At 44.7% G+C, this 20,475-nt stretch overlaps 1 protein-coding gene across 1 annotated transcript in view; it reads left to right on the top strand.

Moving 5' to 3' along the window:
• Positions 1-20,475, top strand: part of LOC308311848 (tensin-1-like) — a gene marked incomplete at its 3' end in the record, with an annotated part of 156,067 nt that overhangs the window by 116,143 nt on the left and 19,449 nt on the right. The window contains exons 5-8 of the mRNA XM_080758623.1: positions 4,523-4,570; positions 17,489-17,541; positions 19,055-19,235; positions 20,347-20,397. Coding sequence (XP_080614749.1) covers positions 4,523-4,570; positions 17,489-17,541; positions 19,055-19,235; positions 20,347-20,397 — 333 coding nt within the window. The remainder of the gene's footprint in view (positions 1-4,522; positions 4,571-17,488; positions 17,542-19,054; positions 19,236-20,346; positions 20,398-20,475) is intronic.

Here is a 20,475-nt window from a genome sequence, read left to right on the forward strand (position 1 = left end):
ACCAAGGGTGATAAAAATGAGGGCAGAACAAAGACACTGACAGAGAGCGCAGCGGGTGGGTGGTAAGGAAAGGAAAGGTACTATGTTTACCCTGCAGGGTAACTGGACTAAAGGAAAGGAAAGGTACCATGTTTACCCAGGGTAACTGGACTAAGGAAAGGAAAGGTACTATGTTTACCCAGGGTAACTGGACTAAGGAAAGGAAAGGTACCATGTTTACCCAGGGTAACTGGACTAAGGAAAGGAAAGGTACCATGTTTACCCAGGGTAACTGGACTAAAGGAAAGGAAAGGTACTATATGTTTACCCAGGGTAACTGGACTAAAGGAAAGGAAAGGTACCATGTTTACCCAGGGTAACTGGACTAAGGAAAGGAAAGGTACTATGTTTACCCAGGGTAACTGGACTAAGGAAAGGAAAGGTACTATGTTTACCCAGGGTAACTGGACTAAGGAAAGGAAAGGTACTATGTTTACCCAGGGTAACTGGACTAAGGAAAGGAAAGGTACTATGTTTACCCTGCAGGGTAACTGGACTAAGGAAAGGAAAGGTACTATGTTTACCCAGGGTAACTGGACTATGGAAAGGAAAGGTACTATGTTTACCCTGCAGGGTAACTGGACTAAGGAAAGGAAAGGTACTATGTTTACCCAGGGTAACTGGACTAAGGAAAGGAAAGGTACTATGTTTACCCTGCAGGGTAACTGGACTAAGGAAAGGAAAGGTACTATGTTTACCCTGCAGGGTAACTGGACTAAGGAAAGGAAAGGTACTATGTTTACCCTGCAGGGTAACTGGACTAAGGAAAGGAAAGGTACTATGTTTACCCAGGGTAACTGGACTAAGGAAAGGAAAAGTACTATGTTTACCCAGGGTAACTGGACTAAGGAAAGGAAAGGTACTATGTTTACCCAGGGTAACTGGACTAAGGAAAGGAAAGGTACTATGTTTACCCAGGGTAACTGGACTAAAGGAAAGGAAAGGTACTATGTTTACCCAGGGTAACTGGACTAAGGAAAGGAAAGGTACTATGTTTACCCAGGGTAACTGGACTAAGGAAAGGAAAGGTATTATGTTTACCCAGGGTAACTGGACTAAGGAAAGGAAAGGTACTATGTTTACCCAGGGTAACTGGACTAAGGAAAGGAAAGGTACTATGTTTACCCAGGGTAACTGGACTAAGGAAAGGAAAGGTACTATTGTCTACCCAGGGTAACTGGACTAAGGAAAGGAAAGGTACTATGTTTACCCAGGGTAACTGGACTAAGGAAAGGAAAGGTACTATGTTTACCCTGCAGGGTAACTGGACTAAGGAAAGGAAAGGTTCTATGTTTACCCAGGGTAACTGGACTAAGGAAAGGAAAGGTACTATTGTCTACCCAGGGTAACTGGACTAAGGAAAGGAAAGGTACTATGTTTACCCAGGGTAACTGGACTAAGGAAAGGAAAGGTACTATGTTTACCCTGCAGGGTAACTGGACTAAGGAAAGGAAAGGTACTATGTTTACCCAGGGTAACTGGACTAAGGAAAGGAAAGGTACCATGTTTACCCAGGGTAACTGGACTAAGGAAAGGAAAGGTACTATGTTTACCCAGGGTAACTGGACTAAGGAAAGGAAAGGTACCATGTTTACCCAGGGTAACTGGACTAAGGAAAGGAAAGGTACTATGTTTACCCAGGGTAACTGGACTAAGGAAAGGAAAGGTACCATGTTTACCCAGGGTAACTGGACTAAGCTCAAGGACTTGTTTTACAGCCAGGCCCTGCTCATAGAACATTTCATGGTATAGAGGTTCAATGCCTTGTCCAAGGGCACTTCAGCGGTGTTAATTTTAACGTGCCGGTCCGGGGAACTATCGACCTTCCGATATCAAGACCGCTCCGCAAACCGTTCGGCCACCGCTGCCCCTAAACAAAGACAAACTTCAGAGATAAGCAGAGACACTGACTGAGGGTGATAAAACATGAGGGCAGAACAAAGACACTGACAGAGAGCGCAGCAGGTGGTCCGAGAGGCCTCACTTCCTGTTTGCCCATTATGGTAAACATTGTGGTTCCATTTATACACTCTGAGAGTTACAAACCCGTAAGGGTCCATTTTGGTCCCTGTAGGGCAGCGGTGGCCGAACGGTTTGCGGAGCGGTCTTGATATCGGAAGGTCGCTATAGTTCGTATATCCCCGGACCAGCACGTTAAAATTACCACCGCTGAAGTGCCTTTGGACAAGGCATTGAACCCCTACCATGAAATGTTCTATGAGCAGGGCCTGGCTGTAAACAAGTGCTTGAGCTTAGTCCACTTACCCTGGGTAAACATGGTAACTTTCCTTTCCTTTAGAAACCCGTAAGGAAGGGTCCATTTTGACCCCTGGTGGTCCCTGTGTCACCTGTGTATAGAACCTCTCTGGCTGGGGTTGCTATATGGTGATCAATTGACCATATTAGGGGCATCAACTTTCCTTGATTGGCCAGCCCAACCCATCAGCTTTGCTGATTGGTCTCTGTTCATTGGTCAATGCAAATATTGAGACGTGTGGGGACAAAAGCTGTATATAGGAGGGGCTATAGCGCCCCACCCATTTTGAGCGGGAACCCCTTTTGGTGGTTACATACATCATGTTATAATTTAGCTATTGAAAAATAGCAGATCTACAAGCTCATAGCGCGCTATGAACTTGTAGGTCTGCTATTTTAGAAAAATCGTCAAAATGTGCCTCAAATCTTTCCGAAAATTGTCATGATTTAGAAAACATTATTTCTTTTTTAAATTTTGAGGTCAGGCCTAAATGGGTTAAAAATAGCTGATCTACAGAACAAGCTCACAGTACAGCGTGTCACTTAGTGCCATGCTGCCAGCTTGTACAGTACAGTACAGTACAGTACAGTACAGTACAGTACAGTACAGTACAGTACAGTACAGTACAGTACAGTACAGTACAGTACAGTACAGTACAGTACATGTTGAATCATTTTGATCTTTTTAACAAATCCCTGGCAGAAATCATTTTCAGATGGGGTATTATATCAATTTGGGTGTCCTTGGAAGTTGACACAAACAAGAACTAGTGATTTATTTAGCAGAATTGGCCTCAGGGTACCGCAGTGCACGTGGTTCCCAAACATTTTAGCCTGTGACCCAAAAGAGAAACTGTATGTCTCCCGGGGACCCAAACTATAGTGAAAATAGCCGATCTACAAGCTCACAATGCGTCACTTCGCACCGTCTTGTGAGCTTGTAGATCTGCTATTTTCACAGTTTTCTTAAACATTTGTTTTCTAATTCATGGAATTTCTTAGATTTTTAGTTGATTTTTCTTCATGAAATTACCGAAAGAAAATAATGTTGAAAAATATATAAAAAATCATTCATTCAAAATGTGGCTTTTTTTGGGAATGTTTTTGAAAATGTTTTGAAATGCTAATAATTAAAAACAAAATGTGGGAAACAAAAAAATAAAGGAACGCACAAAAATGTGTCCGATCCACTAATGGGTAAAACAGTTAAATGGACCCTTATAATCCCATTTAGACCCGAGTTCGATTCTAGAAAGGCCTTCTAAATGCTGACAGTTTTCTATGTTTTCATGTCAAGGACCCTCAGAATTATCTGTATTTGGCCACGGACTCCCATCTGAAAATATGTTGGTCCAGGGACCCCCCCAGAAGCAAAGATTTGAGCAAAAATATTCAAATGCTGTGTGTCTGAGAGGCTAAATGTCATCAAAGTGTGGTCCATGACTCCATGTGGCTCAAACACTGACTAAATAATGGGCCTTAACCCATTCTGACCTGAGATCAGATTAATACGAGGTTTCCACTGGACACACACTGGTCTGATTAACCCATTCTGACCTGAGATCAGATTCTAAAAATGTCAGTCGTTCTTCGATTTTTCAAAAATAGCAGACCTACAAGCTCGTAGCGCGCCACTCGGTGGCGCGCTATGAGCTTGTAGATCTGCTATTTTTCAATAGCTAAAGCATAACATAGTGCTAACACCAAAATGGGTTCACGGCCAGAATGGGTTAATATGAAAAGGGTAGAAGATGCTACTCAGGGTTTTTTTCCCCCCCTCTCACTTTTAGAGCTTTCTGGATTGTCCCTGGTGAGTTTGATTTGAAGGTTGCAGTCAAAATGTAATGATTAACAGTACTGACCTCTAGTGGCTGTGTTAATAGTGCAGCAGTCAAAATGAAGAAGAGCTTGCTTTGACATGAACTGCAACCCACCGCTTAGAAGATGCACACTTATACTGTGTGTGTGTGTGTGTGTGTGTGTCTGTGTGTGTGTGTGTGTGTGTGTGTGTGTGTGTGTGTGTGTGTGTGTGTGTGTGTGCGTGTGTGTGTGAGAGAGAATATACTCAGTGATTTGTGTTGTGGAGTCCAATAACGGACATATTAGCTGCAAGAAGGGACACAACTTTGTGGATCAAGCATTTCACCTTCTGTCTTCTGCAAAGTTGAAGTTTTGTGTATTTGTCCTAATTGTCTCTCTGTGTCTCTCTCTCTCTCTCTCTCCTCAGCCTCCACAGTCAACTCCGCAGCTCCCTCTAAAGCATGTGGACACCCCGGTAAGTAACACATGTGATTCTTAGGGAATGCACGATTCATTTATTCACTATATCAGCATTGGGCAGATATACGACTTATACGTTACCTTAACAATGCGATCGTCGTAACTTAAAATCGATATCGGAGCGGAAAACATAATCCTGATATTTTCAGCCGATATTTTTTAAGATTGAATGTGGAAAAGACATTGAAAAAGTCTTGTTATGTGATGAACGAAGGCTGCAGATTCAATCGGGGGGGTTTTCGACTGGGGAAGCTTTCAAAAGGGTCTACCTGTAGAACAAATAAAATAAAAGCTAACAAGTTGGACGAAATGTGAAGTAGAAGAAATAACATGTTTTTTTGGTTTTTTTACACTAACTAACATGTGCGTCATTCAGTAGGCCTAATACGTCAGGTATTGGCGCACCAGGACTAGAATGCACAGTATTTCAGTCTGCATCTGTGCCCTGAATCACAGTCATACTGTAGAACAACGTTAATGAATTAAGGTAAACCCTAGTGGAAACTTGTATTGCATATATATATATATATATATATATATATATATATATCGGTATCAGTATCCATCGATACTTGACAACGTGTGGTTTTCTGACGCAGTGATCAGCATTCGGGTTCTGCTATACGAGGCATTGATTGGCCGGGTTATTGCCTGGGTGAAATAGGCTCCACCTCCTTTTCTTTACCCCTCTGGGTCCCTCTCCTCCTCTTACTCTCTCTCTCTCTCCTCCTCTTACTCTCTCTCTCCCTCTCTCTCTCCTCCTCTTACTCTCTCTCTGTGTCTCTCTCTCCTCCTCTTACTCTCTCTCTCCCTCTCTCTCTCCTCCTCTTACTCTCTCTCTCCCTCTCTCTCTCCTCCTCTTACTCTCTCTCTGTGTCTCTCTCTCCTCCTCTTACTCTCTCTCTCCCTCTCTCTCTCCTCCTCTTACTCTCTCTCTGTGTCTCTCTCTCCTCCTCTTACTCTCTCTCCCTCTCTCTCCTCCTCTTACTCTCTCTCTGTGTCTCTCTCTCCTCCTCTTACTCTCTCTCTCCCTCTCTCTCTCCTCCTCTTACTCTCTCTCTGTGTCTCTCTCTCCTCCTCTTACTCTCTCTCCCTCTCTCTCCTCCTCTTACTCTCTCTCTGTGTCTCTCTCTCCTCCTCTTACTCTCTCTCTCCCTCTCTCTCTCCTCCTCTTACTCTCTCTCTGTGTCTCTCTCTCCTCCTCTTACTCTCTCTCCCTCTCTCTCCTCCTCTTACTCTCTCTCTCTCTCTCTCCCTCTCCCTCTCCCTCCGGTCTGACCCTGGTGGCTAAACGATGCTTATACTTACACAAACCGTGTATAAAGTCAATCACGTCCATATATGTTAATAATAACCTGTTACCGAACTGCGCCGATTTGTGCTGAGTCGTATGTCGCATGTCCAATCCATATATGGGCGTATATATATTTGCGGGTTAGTGATGCCGTTCGAGGCATATCCATTATATTGACATATATCTGCGGACCGAACCGACCTGCCACCCATACGGGTTCAGTTGTTGTTCCAGACAAATTCTAAGGTTCTGGAATGACATTAGGCTTTACTAAGTAATAGAATGGACCTTTTAAAAATACATCTATAAATAACCAGGTGCCTTTTCCGAGAAGAAATACTTCTCTTTTCATGTCAAGTTAACTCTGAGAGTGTCACAATGAATGGACCCATATTTTGCACACATGCACGCACACACACGTATGCACGCGCGCGCACACACACACGCAAACATGCACACATTTTAATTTACACCGGTCCTCCGGCTCCCACACACCAGTGCACGGTGCAGGTTTTGCCGGTCAACTCATGTCTCAACAACCACAGACACAGAAGGTCCGAAACACACACACACACACAGTCACACGCGCACGAGCACGCACGCACGCACACACATTCACCCACTCATGCGTCATGGCAATGCCTGAGCGAAGGCACCCGACAAACATCAGCCCAGACGCTTGGCTCATGGCGGAGAGTTTCTGCCTGGCGGTGAGTGACTCAGGGCCGGGTCCTAAACGCTGAGCCATGACTCAATCTGCTCTCACTTATTCACACATAACTCACCTTATATGCACTCAGACGGAGAGAGAGAGAGAGAACAGTGGGTGTTTGACGGGACAAATGATGCACTTGGAGGGAGGGAGGCTTACAGGTTACGTTGTTTACTGCAAGAAGAGAGATGGAGATGGTCTATGAAACTATATGTACGATATTGTCGGGTAAAAAGTCAAGCATATATCCATATATATATATATTTAAAAACAAGTTGGGTCCATGTTTACACTCTCAGAGCTAAATTGACACTTAGTCCATCGCAGTATGGGGTTGAGATATGGGCATTATGTTAATACAGCAGATATGACTGGCAATATATAAAACATGACGCGGCTCGTGGTAGAGCGCGTATCCTATACCATATCATTATCAAGCTTAAACCCTTTTCCAGCAGCTGGCCACGGTTACAATCTGACCGCTAGGCCCTTATTGGCTGCATGTCGATCATCCCCCCCCCCCCCCCCTCTCTCCCCCCCATGCCACTCCTGTCCGTCACTATGAAAAAAAAAAAAAAAAACGGGGAAATTTTGTGGATCACGGGATCGGGATCCGCAAAGAAATGGTCCGTGGCTCAGAGTCGACGTGGATCTCGGACTTGGCTCCAATGTGTGGATCTCAGACTCGGTGTGACCGGTCTGTGATGTCCAGTCGTCTTATGTCGTAAGACATAGATGTCCAGTCGTCTTATGTCGTAAGACACAGATGTCCAGTCGTCTTATGTCGTAAGACATAGATGTCCAGTCGTCTTATGTCGTAAGACACAGACGTCCAGTCGTCTTATGTCGTAAGACATAGATGTCCAGTCGTCTTATGTCGTAAGACATAGATGTCCAGTCGTCTTATGTCGTAAGACACAGACGTCCAGTCGTCTTATGTCGTAAGACATAGATGTCCAGTCGTCTTATGTCGTAAGACATAGATGTCCAGTCGTCTTATGTCGTAAGACATAGATGTCCAGTCGTCTTATGTCGTAAGACACAGATGTCCAGTCGTCTTATGTCATAAGACATAGATGTCCAGTCGTCTTATGTCGTAAGACATAGATGGGGCTCATGGGAACTTACTCAGATTTGGAGTAATGACTATGACTCCAAATCTGGGGCAAGCTCTCAGAGCCTTATTGACTTAAAATAAAAAAAATAAAATGTAATAGTTAAGTTAAAAAATACGTATAATATAATAATACAATACAAACAAAGTTAGTGGATGTACTTCATGTGGTTTAGCTCTGGTCCATCTAGCGTTAGGAGTTATACGGCATAACGCTATATGACTCCTATATGGCATTTTGTTTCATATCACCGGCCTTTGTTTTGGTGAGTAGCAAAAGTGTATTTTTCATTTTTTTACTCAAGTCGAGAGACTTGCTCTACCGGTGATATAATATGAAAAGAAAAATGCCCAAAGAGTCACATCCTAATGCATGTGGACCGGAAGCTATTATGTCGTCTATTTATTATTACAGGACATTTTGGCGCTGTTCTCTTCTGGTCCAGCAGATTTGCAAAGATAAGCTCCGGACAGACAGACAGACACACACGCACAGACCCTGTCATAGACGGCTAGTCTCTTATTGCTGCAGAGCCTCGCCGTATTAACAGTTTATCTTTAAAGAGAAATATATAGTTTGGACTGTCTGTGTGCAGCTCAAAGGCACGGATGAGATCGAAACACTTTGCGCTCCCTTCAATGACTTCATCGTGGCATCCTACACGTTTTGGAGCGCAGTGCAGTGTTGTTTTTCGTCGACTAAAACTAAGACGAAAAATGTTCGTCGACTACCTTTTTTCACTGACTAAAACGAAATAAAAACGATATCTATGATGACTAAAACTAAGACTAAATATACTGACAATTTCGTCAACAAATAAAAACTAGACTAAAATGTTAGTAAGGAACTAGTGGACAAGAGATCCAGTTTTATGCTGGGTTGCATGCTGAAAATATTTTCAGCATGCAACCAAAGTGTAAAATATGTCATTACAGCGACATCAAGGCCTGTCAAAACACATTATAGTCGACTAAATCAACTGTAGATTTAGTCGACTAAAATCGTATGACATTTATTCGACTAAAACTAGACTAAACACTAGAAGATTCCAGGTGACTAAAATGTGACTAAAACTAAGTGAAAACTATTCAAGAGACTACAATGACTAAAACTAAAATAGAAATTTGCTGCCAAAAACAACACTGGTCTGAAGGAGAGCATAATTGGTGGACGGTACAATAACAGTCATTGAAGGGAGCGTCTAACGGCGTGCGAACCCGTCCATGCTTCTGTTTCCTTTGCGCTCGGGCACCACCTATATACCTTCCACAGGGTGTGTGGATGTGCGTGACCTTTGATTACCGTTGAACTGTCTATGCAAGTGAAAATAACTCATCATGTATACTGTGTATATATACTATAGACATTATTTTTTCTTCTTAAAGGCTGTAGTTATAGGATAAGAGTTTTATAGGAAGAGTATATATACCTTGAACTTGAACCCATGTGACCGTCGTGACGCCATGGGTTCAAGCAATGGGCCAAGTTTGGAGATTTGTGAAAAACCATTTCAATTTCCTCTCAACCTTTACTTGTTACTTGCATCACATCCCCCGTTCCCTCTGTTTCCTGTTTCAAAGAAACGGATGGATGCTCATTGGTCGATATCCATGACATGAAGCATTCTATTGGTCGATATCCATGACATGAAGCATTCCTTTAGGTCTGTGCTATCAAAGAAGCATGCCCACTTTATATAGTCATGATAATGACATTTTATTTTATTTTTGGCAACAGGATTTTTTCCTTTGCATTGAATGCACATTATTTGTGAGCTGCATGCCATAATATGCCGTATATACTGTTGCATGTGAATGCCTGCTGTACGACGTGTGTGTGTACGTGCTTGTATTACTATACTTGTGAGTCCCCACAAGTGGAGCATATATCGGCATTAAAGACGAGGCCAAGGAAACAACGAAGAGGAATGGTTGTTTTAAAAAATGGCAAAAAAAAATGAAAAAAAATGATTTTTTAGGCTTATATCCAACTAAAACTGCACTCTGTCGAGTGCATACTTGCTTGTTGCACACTAGTAGGCCATAAATGGCCAACTAGTGCGCAAGCAGAGCGCGCAAGTACTTTCGACCGTTATAAACTGTCACTTTTGATGCGTATATGCACCGTCCCAGCAAATTGTGCCTGATACGGCAGTGGTGCCAGATTACATACATGTATACACAGGAGCATTACCTTTAATCCTCCCGACACTAAAACATGTCGTCATTACGTCACCATCGAAAACCAATTACACTCTGGCATTGGGTCCTTTAATCCACATATTTCTTACGTCATCATTGAGAGCTAGTTATACATATACACACCATGTAATCTGGTCCCAGCAAATCAGGCACAATTTGCTGCAGGGACGGTGCATACGCGTCAAAAGTGGCGGGTTGGCTGGGACGGTGCATACGCATCAAAAAGTGGCGGGTTGGTTGGCTGGGACGGTGCATACGAGCCGGGCGAAACTATTACTTGCGCGCTCTGCTTGCGCAAGTAATTAGGAAAGCATTCAGGTTGTGTTAGTTATGCCTGTCTCATACTTGGTTGCGTAACAGGCTCGCGCACCAAGAGTAGCAGAACTACAGGCTCTCAAGGCAGCACAGACGCAGCCCAAGAACGCAGTTCAAGAACAGGTAAAATGTACTGTAGTAAAGTATAGTAATACAAACGTGAGTGTGTGCGTGTGCGTGTGTGTGCGTGTGTGTGTGTGTGTGTGTGTGTGTGTGTGTCTGTGTTTTCATGCCTATGAGCGTGTGCGTGTGTCTGTGTTGCGGGTGTGAGTGCGTGCGTGCGTGAGTGTGCGTTGTTTATTCAGTTATGGAATAGAAACGGTGGTTCTCAAACCTTTACTGTACACATACTGTAACTCCTTACAGTTACAGACCTGTATAAAAAAGGGTCCATTTGGAACCCCTCGTGAAGGAAAACCTGAGGGTCCCTCTGGACCCCTCCCTTTTTGAGAACCACTGGAATAGGAACCCCATCCATCCAGCCCATCATGGTCATTGAGTGTGGTCGTGTTTGGACTTGTCGAGGTCAGCTCCATGGACGTGGCTCTCCGTTTGAGGTGTCACATTCACAGCATAGCGGCACTCATCTGGTCCGGAAAACATCACACATTCCTGTGCCTTCTCCTCCTCGTCGGCACCATTATGTAAATACCGTACACACATATTACTAACCTTAACAACAACAACTATAGGGTTGCCACCTGTCCCATATAAAATATGCAAATCGTGACAATTAAATATCTGTCCCGTTTAGAACCAACATACGGGCCTAGATTTGTTTACTGTATTTTCACAAACGTCCCAAATGCACATGTCTGACACACACACTACACACACACACACACACACACACACTACACGCACACACACACACACACACACACACACACACTACACACACAGCAACAGTGAATTTAAAGAATGATGAACAAAATAAAACACAGGCCAGCGAATCTGTCGTATATATAGGACCCAGGCGCCCTTTGTCTCTTTGTTGTGCCCAAATCCTGTCTGTGCCTGCCCTGCACTGTCACAGGGTTTTGCCCCTATTATAGTTACCCGGACAGCCAGGGCATTTTTTTTTAGAAAGTCTAAAACCCGGGCCCCGATAATCCACCACGTCCACAACGACTGAAAGCGCAAAAAAACGCATGCGTGCAAAAAAGAAAAAGAAAGCAGGCAAAAAAAAATCAAACACTTGGCTTTGAAACGGCATCAATGGGAATGAAAAATATAAAGCAAATTAAGTTGGTTGACAAAATGTTTTTTTTCTCTCTCTCTCTGTTGCGTATCATCGCGCATGCTGGGCCTGTTTGAACAGCATGCCTGAAGAGAAACTCTCTCCCGTATAACGTATATTTATACAACGCATTGACAACGTTTCGCTTGCTTGTACCTGTATGAGTGAGTGACCAATAAACCCCCTCTTGGTTCTTGATCTTGACGCGTGGACGCAGAGGAAGAGGCCAGTAGTCTGGTCATGGGTCTACGTGCCTCATGCTTCTCCCGACCCTGATACGGTATGGGACATTCTGTTCTTTATCCATTCGATGTCCTTTAACCTGCTTGTATACTTCTTAGTAAATAATATGTCAATGCTTGCTACATACAGTACAGTACCTGCCCTATAATAAACGTAGATTTCTGTGTATTATCCGAGCAGCTAAAAGAGCAGGCTTTTGCAGCGTGGAATCTCTTTGGTTCCTTAAATGGTGCATTTATATATATAGCTCCTTGCCCTTTTTATCCAAGGCGCTTTACAGAGATTGTGCATTACATTCACCCATTCACGCACACACATTCACACACCGATGGCGGCGGAAACCATGCAAGGTATACCAACCAGCACATCAGGAGCATTTAGGGGTTCAGCGTCTTGCTCAAGGACACTTCGTCACTAACTCTGGGGGAGCCCACATGGTTTACCATCCGGCCACTCTACCCCTGATCATCCCCTGGTTCTAAAGTCCTGACGTCACTCGCTCATCCCCTGGTTCTAAAGTCCTGACGTCACTCGCTCATCCCCTGGTTCTAAAGTCCTGATGTCACTCGCTCATCCCCTGGTTCTAAAGTCCTGACGTCACTCGCTCATCCCCTGGTTCTAAAGTCCTGACGTCACTCGCTCATCCCCTGGTTCTAAAGTCCTGACGTCACTCGCTCATCCTCCTGGTTCTAAAGACATGACCTCACTCGCTCATCCCCTGGTTCTAAAGACATGACCTCACTCGCTCATCCTCCTGGTTCTAAAGACATGACCTCACTCACTCATCCCCTGGTTCGCAGAGGTTTTTCTCTATGGAGAATAACACTGGGTCATCTTAAAATCGTCTCATATAAGAATTGTGGTCCAGAAATAAACAAACCGTCTCTGCGATATTGTCGGGGAGGTGTCTCTCTGTATCGTTTCCGATAGTCAGTCACTCGTATTTGAAACGGTCTTTTTCTAGCGAAAATGCACTGTTAAGATTAGCATTTTCTCTGAATCAATCAGTGAAACCCCCCCGGGATGATTTGTTTATTTTTCAAACACACTTCTTATATGAATCGAAGATCCCTCTATGGGGATTATAATACAAACACACAAACACTATCGCCCTCTAGTGATGTTTTTGTCGTCAGACTTCGGTGCTCTATTGAAGGTGGCAACCCTACTGACAACACATGATGTCGACACACATGTTGTGTTGAGAATCCATTAAACACGTACTGGGCTGACCTATACTAGGGATGTGCATGTTGATGTTCTGTCACTGTTTCCAATATTTTAATATTTTGACCTCAACCGCTGGTATAAAAGTAAATGTTTTAATGTGTTAATCGTCACTTAAAGGTGTCGTGACATTCATTTTAATTATTATTTTTTTATTTATTTGTAGGTTTTCTCTGACCTCAATTATACACCCAAACAACCTGAACGTTGCACATTCAGTGGATTTATCTGTGGTCTGGGGGTTTTCTCTGTGTGTTCTGAAGCCTCTTGAGCTGCAATGAAAACATAACAATTTTTTGCCAGCAGAGTTCACCGTTGAGGGATTTTGCCTGTCAATCATCGCCTCTGCTCTGCCCCGCCCAGGGGGCGGAAGCATAGGGGGAGGGGCAGCGAGGAGAGGGGGTGGGATCTGTGGACGTTGACCTCACCATCCATAGACTGATCAGAGCACTTGAACTTGAACCCCAGATCACAGAAAATCAACTAAATGTTCAAAGTTAGCCTTTTTGGGGTGCAATTGAGGCAAACATAATTATAATTAATTATAATGTATGTACGTCATTGTATGTAAACCTTGATGATAAATAAAACCTTTTTTCCCGTTTATGCAGTATTATTATTATTATATTTTTTTTTACTGACATCGGAATCTAATTTGGAGGACTGGCACGAATATTCGAAAATTATACTTGTGTGCGCGTGTGTTGACAATGACGCCTCCTTGTGTCTGCATGCGGAATATGATGCTTTCAAAGGAACCGAGGATGGATTTGGAGAGAGGAGAAGAGAGATGCGTGGTGTTGTCTCACCATCATGCTGTATCTGCCAGTACTTTTCTCCTTTTCGCCCTGAAATCGGTTTTTAACTGCTGTACTGTCTTTGGCGGCGCCTGAATTTCCCCAATCAGTGAATCAATAAAGCTCTTATTATCTTAGGAGATGTTATAGGAGACAAAATAGAGTTCATCTTACGGTGGACATGCATGGTCGACTGAGTTTTGGACGGTCCATCGCCGTGTTTGTGACGACGTCCAACAGTCCCATGAAAGAAAGACCCACAGGGAGACTTCAAGCAAAACACGTCGACCTACACAATGCAAAGGAAAGGAAAGGTACCATGTTTACCCTGCAGGGTAACTGGACTAAGCTCAAGAACTTGTTTACAGCCAGGCCCTGCTCATAGAACATTTCATGGTAGGGGTTCAATGCCTTGTCCAAGGGCACTTCAGCGGTGGTAATTTTAACGTGCCGGTCCGGGGATACGAACTATAGCGACCTTCACGATATCAAGACCTGCTCCGCAAACCGTTCGGCCACCGCTGCCCTGCCTACACAATGCAACGCAGTGCACAGCAACGCCTTCAGACGTGCACAGACGCAGGCAGATAGGAGAGAGAAGAGTAAACACTGGGAGATGCAATAAGGAGAGATAACAAGGCTGGAAGAGGAGGAGGGGTTGTTGGAGACACAGAATGGGAGGGTCACTGGGGAAGGAGGTTAGAGCAACTAAGAGAGAAAATAAATAAACCGGCGGAGGGAGGGAGAGATGCAGGGGATATACGACGGAGAAGAAGGAGGAAGACAAGAATACGAGAGAGTGAGAGAGAGAGAGAGAGAGGGAGAGAGAGAGAGAGAGGGAGGCTTGTGACTCATCACAGCATCTCCAGTTACTCCGGAGCGGAGCACCGGTTCTCGTCTAATGGAAGCATGCAGGATGAGTTGTAACATCTCTTCCATCTCTGTAACGGGTTGTTGAACCCTGTGGGGGTTCCTCCTTATGATTCTACTTCCACAGCCTCCTCAGACTGCAGGTTCCGTTCTACTTTAATAACACATGAAGGGGACCTTTCCATTTTTTTGGGATCATTTTTTTGTTTGTTTGTTTTTGTTATTTGTTTTTTTTTATGCGGAGACTATAGTATAGACTTTAAGATTTGGATTGCGATACATTGAAAAGGGAGGGCACTATGACCCTGGGCGCCTCCATCCGTAGACGTTTTAACTCACTGCGTTCTTCCTGGAGGCGCGGCAGCACCGCTGGGTACCTGTTCAACAAGGTAAGCTCCGCCCACATCGCAGGAGGTCCAAAAAATGGTGCTATATTTATGTTAAAAAAAGCCTGGATTGATTGGGGTCATTTTAACATTGTCGAGGCAAAACGATGAAGATGAAAGCAAGCAAGCGATGATGATGGGCCCCTTTAAAAACTATGAAAACATTGATTTGATTTGATGGATGCTTTCAGTGATCATTTTAACCCATTCTGACCGGGAACCCCTTTTGGTGTTAGCATCATGTTATGCTTTAGCTATTGAAAAATAGCAGATCTACAAGCTCATAGCGCGCCACCGAGTGGCGCGCTACGAGCTTGTAGGTCTGCTATTTTTGAAAAATCGAAGAACGACTGACATTTTTAGAATCTGATCTCAGGTCAGAATGGGTTAATCAGACCAGTGTGTGTCCTAGTGGAAACCTCGTATGAATCTGATCTCAGGTCAGAATGGGTTAAACTTGTGTGTGTGTGTGTGCGTGTGCATGCATATTCTATACATGTGTGCACACGATGCGTGCGTTCCGTTGATGTCGCCGCTATACATTAACACATGCAGTGCCAATGTTGTGTTCCGTTAAACCCTCGCCGTATGCAGTACATGTGCGAGCCCCCCCCCGACAGCTTGTTCTCGTGATCTGTCAAGTCGCTGTACAACAACACCAACACACGACAGCCCCCCCCCTCCCCACGTCGTCCCCAAACCCCCATGTGACAACCCCCCCTCCCCACCTCCACCCGCCGCCTGTCCCAGAACCTCGTGTGACAACCCCCCTCATACCCCCCCCCCCCCCCCCTCTGTGAAACAAACAGCCTGTTTCAGTTTGCAGACACCAGCGTCGTTCGTCGTGCATCTGGTTCCTGTCAAATCACGGTGAATTATGGTTCTCGTTTTGTCGGAGGATTTCTTCTATAAGCCTCATCTCGGCGAGGCTTTTTTACAGCAACACGGAGGGGCTCAGGGAGGCAGTGTTCTGTTCTTAACCTCCGGCGCCGTTGTTTGTCTGTCCTGGGCCCGGCCCGGCCCGACCCGGCCGGACCTCCTCCTCCTCCTCCTCAACTCCAACACAGTCGCCCCGACACAGTCCACCCCGTTGCCATGGTTTTCTCCACTTGACCAGCGCCAAGTGCTGGTGCTTAACCCATTTTGGGCCCGGGAACCCCTTTTGGTGTTATAGCATCATGTCGTGGCTTTAGCTATTGAAAAATAACAGATCTACATAGCTCGTAGCGCGCCACCGAGTGGCGGTGGCGCGCTACGAGCTTGTAGGTCTGATATTTTTGAAAAATCGAAGACATTTTTTTTATCTGATCTCAGGTCAGAATGGGTTAATAATGAAAACTGTCAGGATGTAAATAGACATTTTTAGAATCTGATCTCAGGTCAGAATGGGTTACTGATATTGTGGGAAAAGAAACTTGAGAATGTAAAAAGAGGGGGGGGGTGTTATCGTGAAGATAATCTCGAGGCATAATATGATTGGATGGCTGTCATTTTTGGACGGTGTCCTCTTTTTGTAACGGCTTATTGACCATCCAAAGATTGTGACGATAATATACACAGTAAAATCCTCAGTGTCAAGTTAAACTCTTATATACAGTACAAAAAGACCATTTTGGTTCCTTCTCAGAGTTATACAAAAGGATAAATTGGCATTTTTACTGTGCAACACTACTAGGCAAAACTGAACAGAACAGAATAGAATAGATCACACCTTTCTTTGCTTTTTTTTTGTCACCAGCAAAATAAACAACAATGGGAAAAAGTTTGTGTCTGCATGTTTGAGGCGGTGATTGTGCAACGGAGCTACTTCATGTTCTAATAACATTTATAACACAGCAGACCTGATGCAGCGAACAGCAGCCAAACCCGGGTCCGCTTCCACCAGGAAAATAGCTACATAGGAGACAAGCTAATTGGAGCTTTTCAGTCGGCTTCATGACAGCATCTGTTAATTATTTTGTCTTGGAACACGCTGCTCTTTATCTTGTTTCCCTCTCTCTCTCTCTCTCTCTGTCACTGTGCCTCTCTTTTCTCTTTATTTCTTTATATATCACGTATGTTTATCAATCTTTATTTCTCTTTTTCTTACAGATGTACAGTATAAGGTTTCTTCAAACGGCCCTTCTCTCTTTTCTCCTTCCCTCTCTTCTCTCTTTCTCTCGGCTTTTCTCAGTCTGTGTCTCTCTCTCCTGTACTCAAAAACACTTACAGTTTTAGCCTCGTGATCTGTTTTCTTTATACCCAATGTCATATTGTAATTTAATAATGTGAGGAGGCCTCATCATTACCAGATGGAGATTGCTTATGAGTGTGTGTGTGTGTGTGTGTGTGTGTGTGTGTGTGTGTGTGTGTGTGTGTGTGTGTGTGTGTGTGTGTGTGTGTGTGTGTGTGTGTGTGTGTGTGTGTGTGTGTGTGTGTGTGTGTGTGTGTGTGTGTGTGTGTGTGTGTGTGTGTGTGTGTGACTGTGTGTGTGTGTGTGTGTACATGTGCGTGCACGTGCGTGTGTTTTGCAGGGATCTACGAGGTCGCGGCTAGAGAGTGTAGTCTCAAGAGGAAAGGTGTCACAGTAAGATTCCGTTCCCACAATACTGTAATGTACAGTAATGCACACACAACATTATCAAACGATCACTATCCATATCCACCCCTTTGAAGTGTCCAATTACAGTATCCTCCAAATGCAGTGACCAAACTGTACTTAGGAATACCATCTAAATGCCGTCACTGTTCGTGACAGCAGAGGCAGTAGAATAATGTAAAATCTACTGTACTATATGGTCCCCCACCCTGTATCACACAAAGCAATGCAAAAACGTCTTATACTTGTTTTCCTGTCCTTAATTGTGAGTAGTATTGGAGTATTATTTAAGCGTTAAATGAGAAACTTTGTCGTGAAAATATAGGCTACTGGTGTTTAACTTTTAACCAAAAGTATACAATTGTCCCTGTAAATAATTTGACATCAATAACTTTAAGACACGTTTCTTCCATGTCAAACGATAGAAAATATAGAAGTTAAAGCGTGTTGTACTCTTTATTTATTATGGGAGGACTTTTAATTGATTATAGGACTTTATTGATTCCGATTCGATTCCTACATTTTATATGTTACCCAGAAACGTTCGGTTTGGTTCCTATACTCGGAACCTAATTTCCGATATCCAACCCTACAAACGGGTCCATTTTGGTTTCATTTAGAGTCTGGGTTTATCTGGGTTGTGGTTGGGTCCACCCATAGGGGTCAGATTGTGGGGTTTAAAGGGTTGTGGTTGGGTCCACCCATAGGGGTCAGATCGTGGGGTTTAAAGGGTTGTGGTTGGGTCCACCCATAGGGGTCAGATCGTGGGGTTTAAAGGGTTGTGGTTGGGTCCACCCATAGGGGTCAGATCGTGGGGTTTAAAGGGTTGTGGTTGGGTCCACCCATAGGGGTCAGATCGTGGGGTTTAAAGGGTTGTGGTTGGGTCCACCCATAGGGGTCAGATCGTGGGGTTTAAAGGGTTGTGGTTGGGTCCACCCATAGGGGTCAGATCGTGGGGTTTAAAGGGTTGTGGTTGGGTCCACCCATAGGGATCAGATCGTGGGGTCAACCCTTTAGACAACTCCCCTCTCTTCAGTCTATTTATGAGCAGGCTACATTAAAAACGGGCTCAAAAAATTGTCAGTGATGTTACCCATGTTTTAAATGGCGAGTTTGTACTTCTGCCCTCTGGGAGTAGATTCAAAGAACCAAAGTGGAAGTACATTAGATTAAAAAAAATCGTTTGTATCAGCATCAACTAAACGAGGCTCTGAAACAGCGGTAACTATGTGAGGCCAGATTATCCACATCATGTGTGCAATTGTGTAATGTTCCTCTGTAATGTATTTTTGTTGTCATTGATGTTTTATGTGTGGCTGTAGCTGGGGTGAAAGCCCAAGACAAATTTCCCTTGTGGACAGTAAAGTTTACCTTGACCTTGGTTGTGTTGTCCACCCATAGGGGTCAGATGGTGAGGTTTAAAGGGTTGTGGTTGTGTTGTCCACCCATAGGGGTCAGATGGTGAGGTTTAAAGGGTTGTGGTTGTGTTGTCCACCCATAGGGGTCAGATGGTGGTCCCGGGGGGCGGGGCCATGGAGGAGCCCTACGAGGTGGACCTGGTGTACATCACGGAGCGGATCATCTCCGTCTCCTTCCCCGTGGCCACGGACGAGCGCAGCTACGCCGCCAACCTGAAGGAGGTGGCCTCCATGCTGCGCTCCAAGCACGGCGAGCATTACCTGGTGAGAAGAAGAGCCGCCGTCTATAGCGGGTATGATGCGCATGCTTAAAGTGAATGGCACACCGAGTGGCAAAGCAACAGGCAAAGTGAGTTTAACATTGTTTTTTTTTTTTATCCCACGATTTTGTAACCCAGTTTTCTTTTCACCCAGTGCCAATTATCTAATGTAATCCTGGCCGCTACACTTCCTCTGCCAACCTGGGGGGGGGGGTTGCAGCGAACTGACCTCATGCCTCCTTCTATGCATGAGGAGTCCAAGCTGCTTCTTTTCACCTGACAGAGGGGAATTTCCCCGGCCGGACGTAGCGCGTGGAAGGGACACGTTATTTCCGACCAGTTCCTTTCCCCTCCATCAGGCGCCCCGGCTGGCCAGGGGGAGGCAGTTTTAGAGACCAGGATTACGGCATGTTTTTGTGAGGGTATACCTACCCTATAGGGGACACGGGGAGAACATGCAAACTCCACACAGAAAGGCCCTATCGCCAACCTCCGCCTCGGGTATGGGCACTGATGACGCGGAGGAGGGAACACGCCGCCAGTGCCCACAGCGTCCCCAGCGGGAATCGAACCCAGGACCTTCTAGCTGTGAGGCGACAGCACTACCAACTGTGCCACCGTGCCCCCGAGTTTAACATTGTTTAACGTTGTTTAAAGCAATCAGATACAGGACTTTTCTGTCTGGATGTCTGGGCTGTCGAGGCCAGAAAGTAGTCTTTTGCCACTCAGTATGCGTTCCTGCATAACTTCCTGGTTTGATGATGATGTCACGCGCATACCCTCTATCCACACTTTTCCTGGGCTGTGTGTGCTCCACTTCCTATCGATTTGATCCAATGAAATCCAATGAAACTGGTCAGATGACCAATGATATCCAATGAAATCGACAGGAAGTGGAGCACACACAGCCCAGGAAAAGTGTGGATATGCTGGCAAGGGACCGTGCACACATATAGACATCAAAAGGGGGCTTCAGCCCCTGCCCCTTTTACCCGTCTGTAAAACAACTGCCCTTTTCCAGACTGCGTGTGCACGTCAAAACAAACAAGTGCCTTATTGTTGAATGTGTTCCATTAGTGTTCTGATGTGTTGCCCTTTGCTTTCTCTGCTTACAGATGCTCAACCTGAGCGAGCGACGGAGTGACATCTTCAAGCTGAACCACAAGGTGCCCAAATCCATAAACTTCTTCAAGATCATAATCTTACTGTATTTTGGATATTTGAAATATATGGGGTTTAGGTTT

The sequence above is a fragment of the Protomyctophum bolini genome (assembly GCF_963924005.1).
Source record: "Protomyctophum bolini genome assembly, chromosome: 24".
Taxonomy (NCBI): domain Eukaryota; kingdom Metazoa; phylum Chordata; class Actinopteri; order Myctophiformes; family Myctophidae; genus Protomyctophum; species Protomyctophum bolini.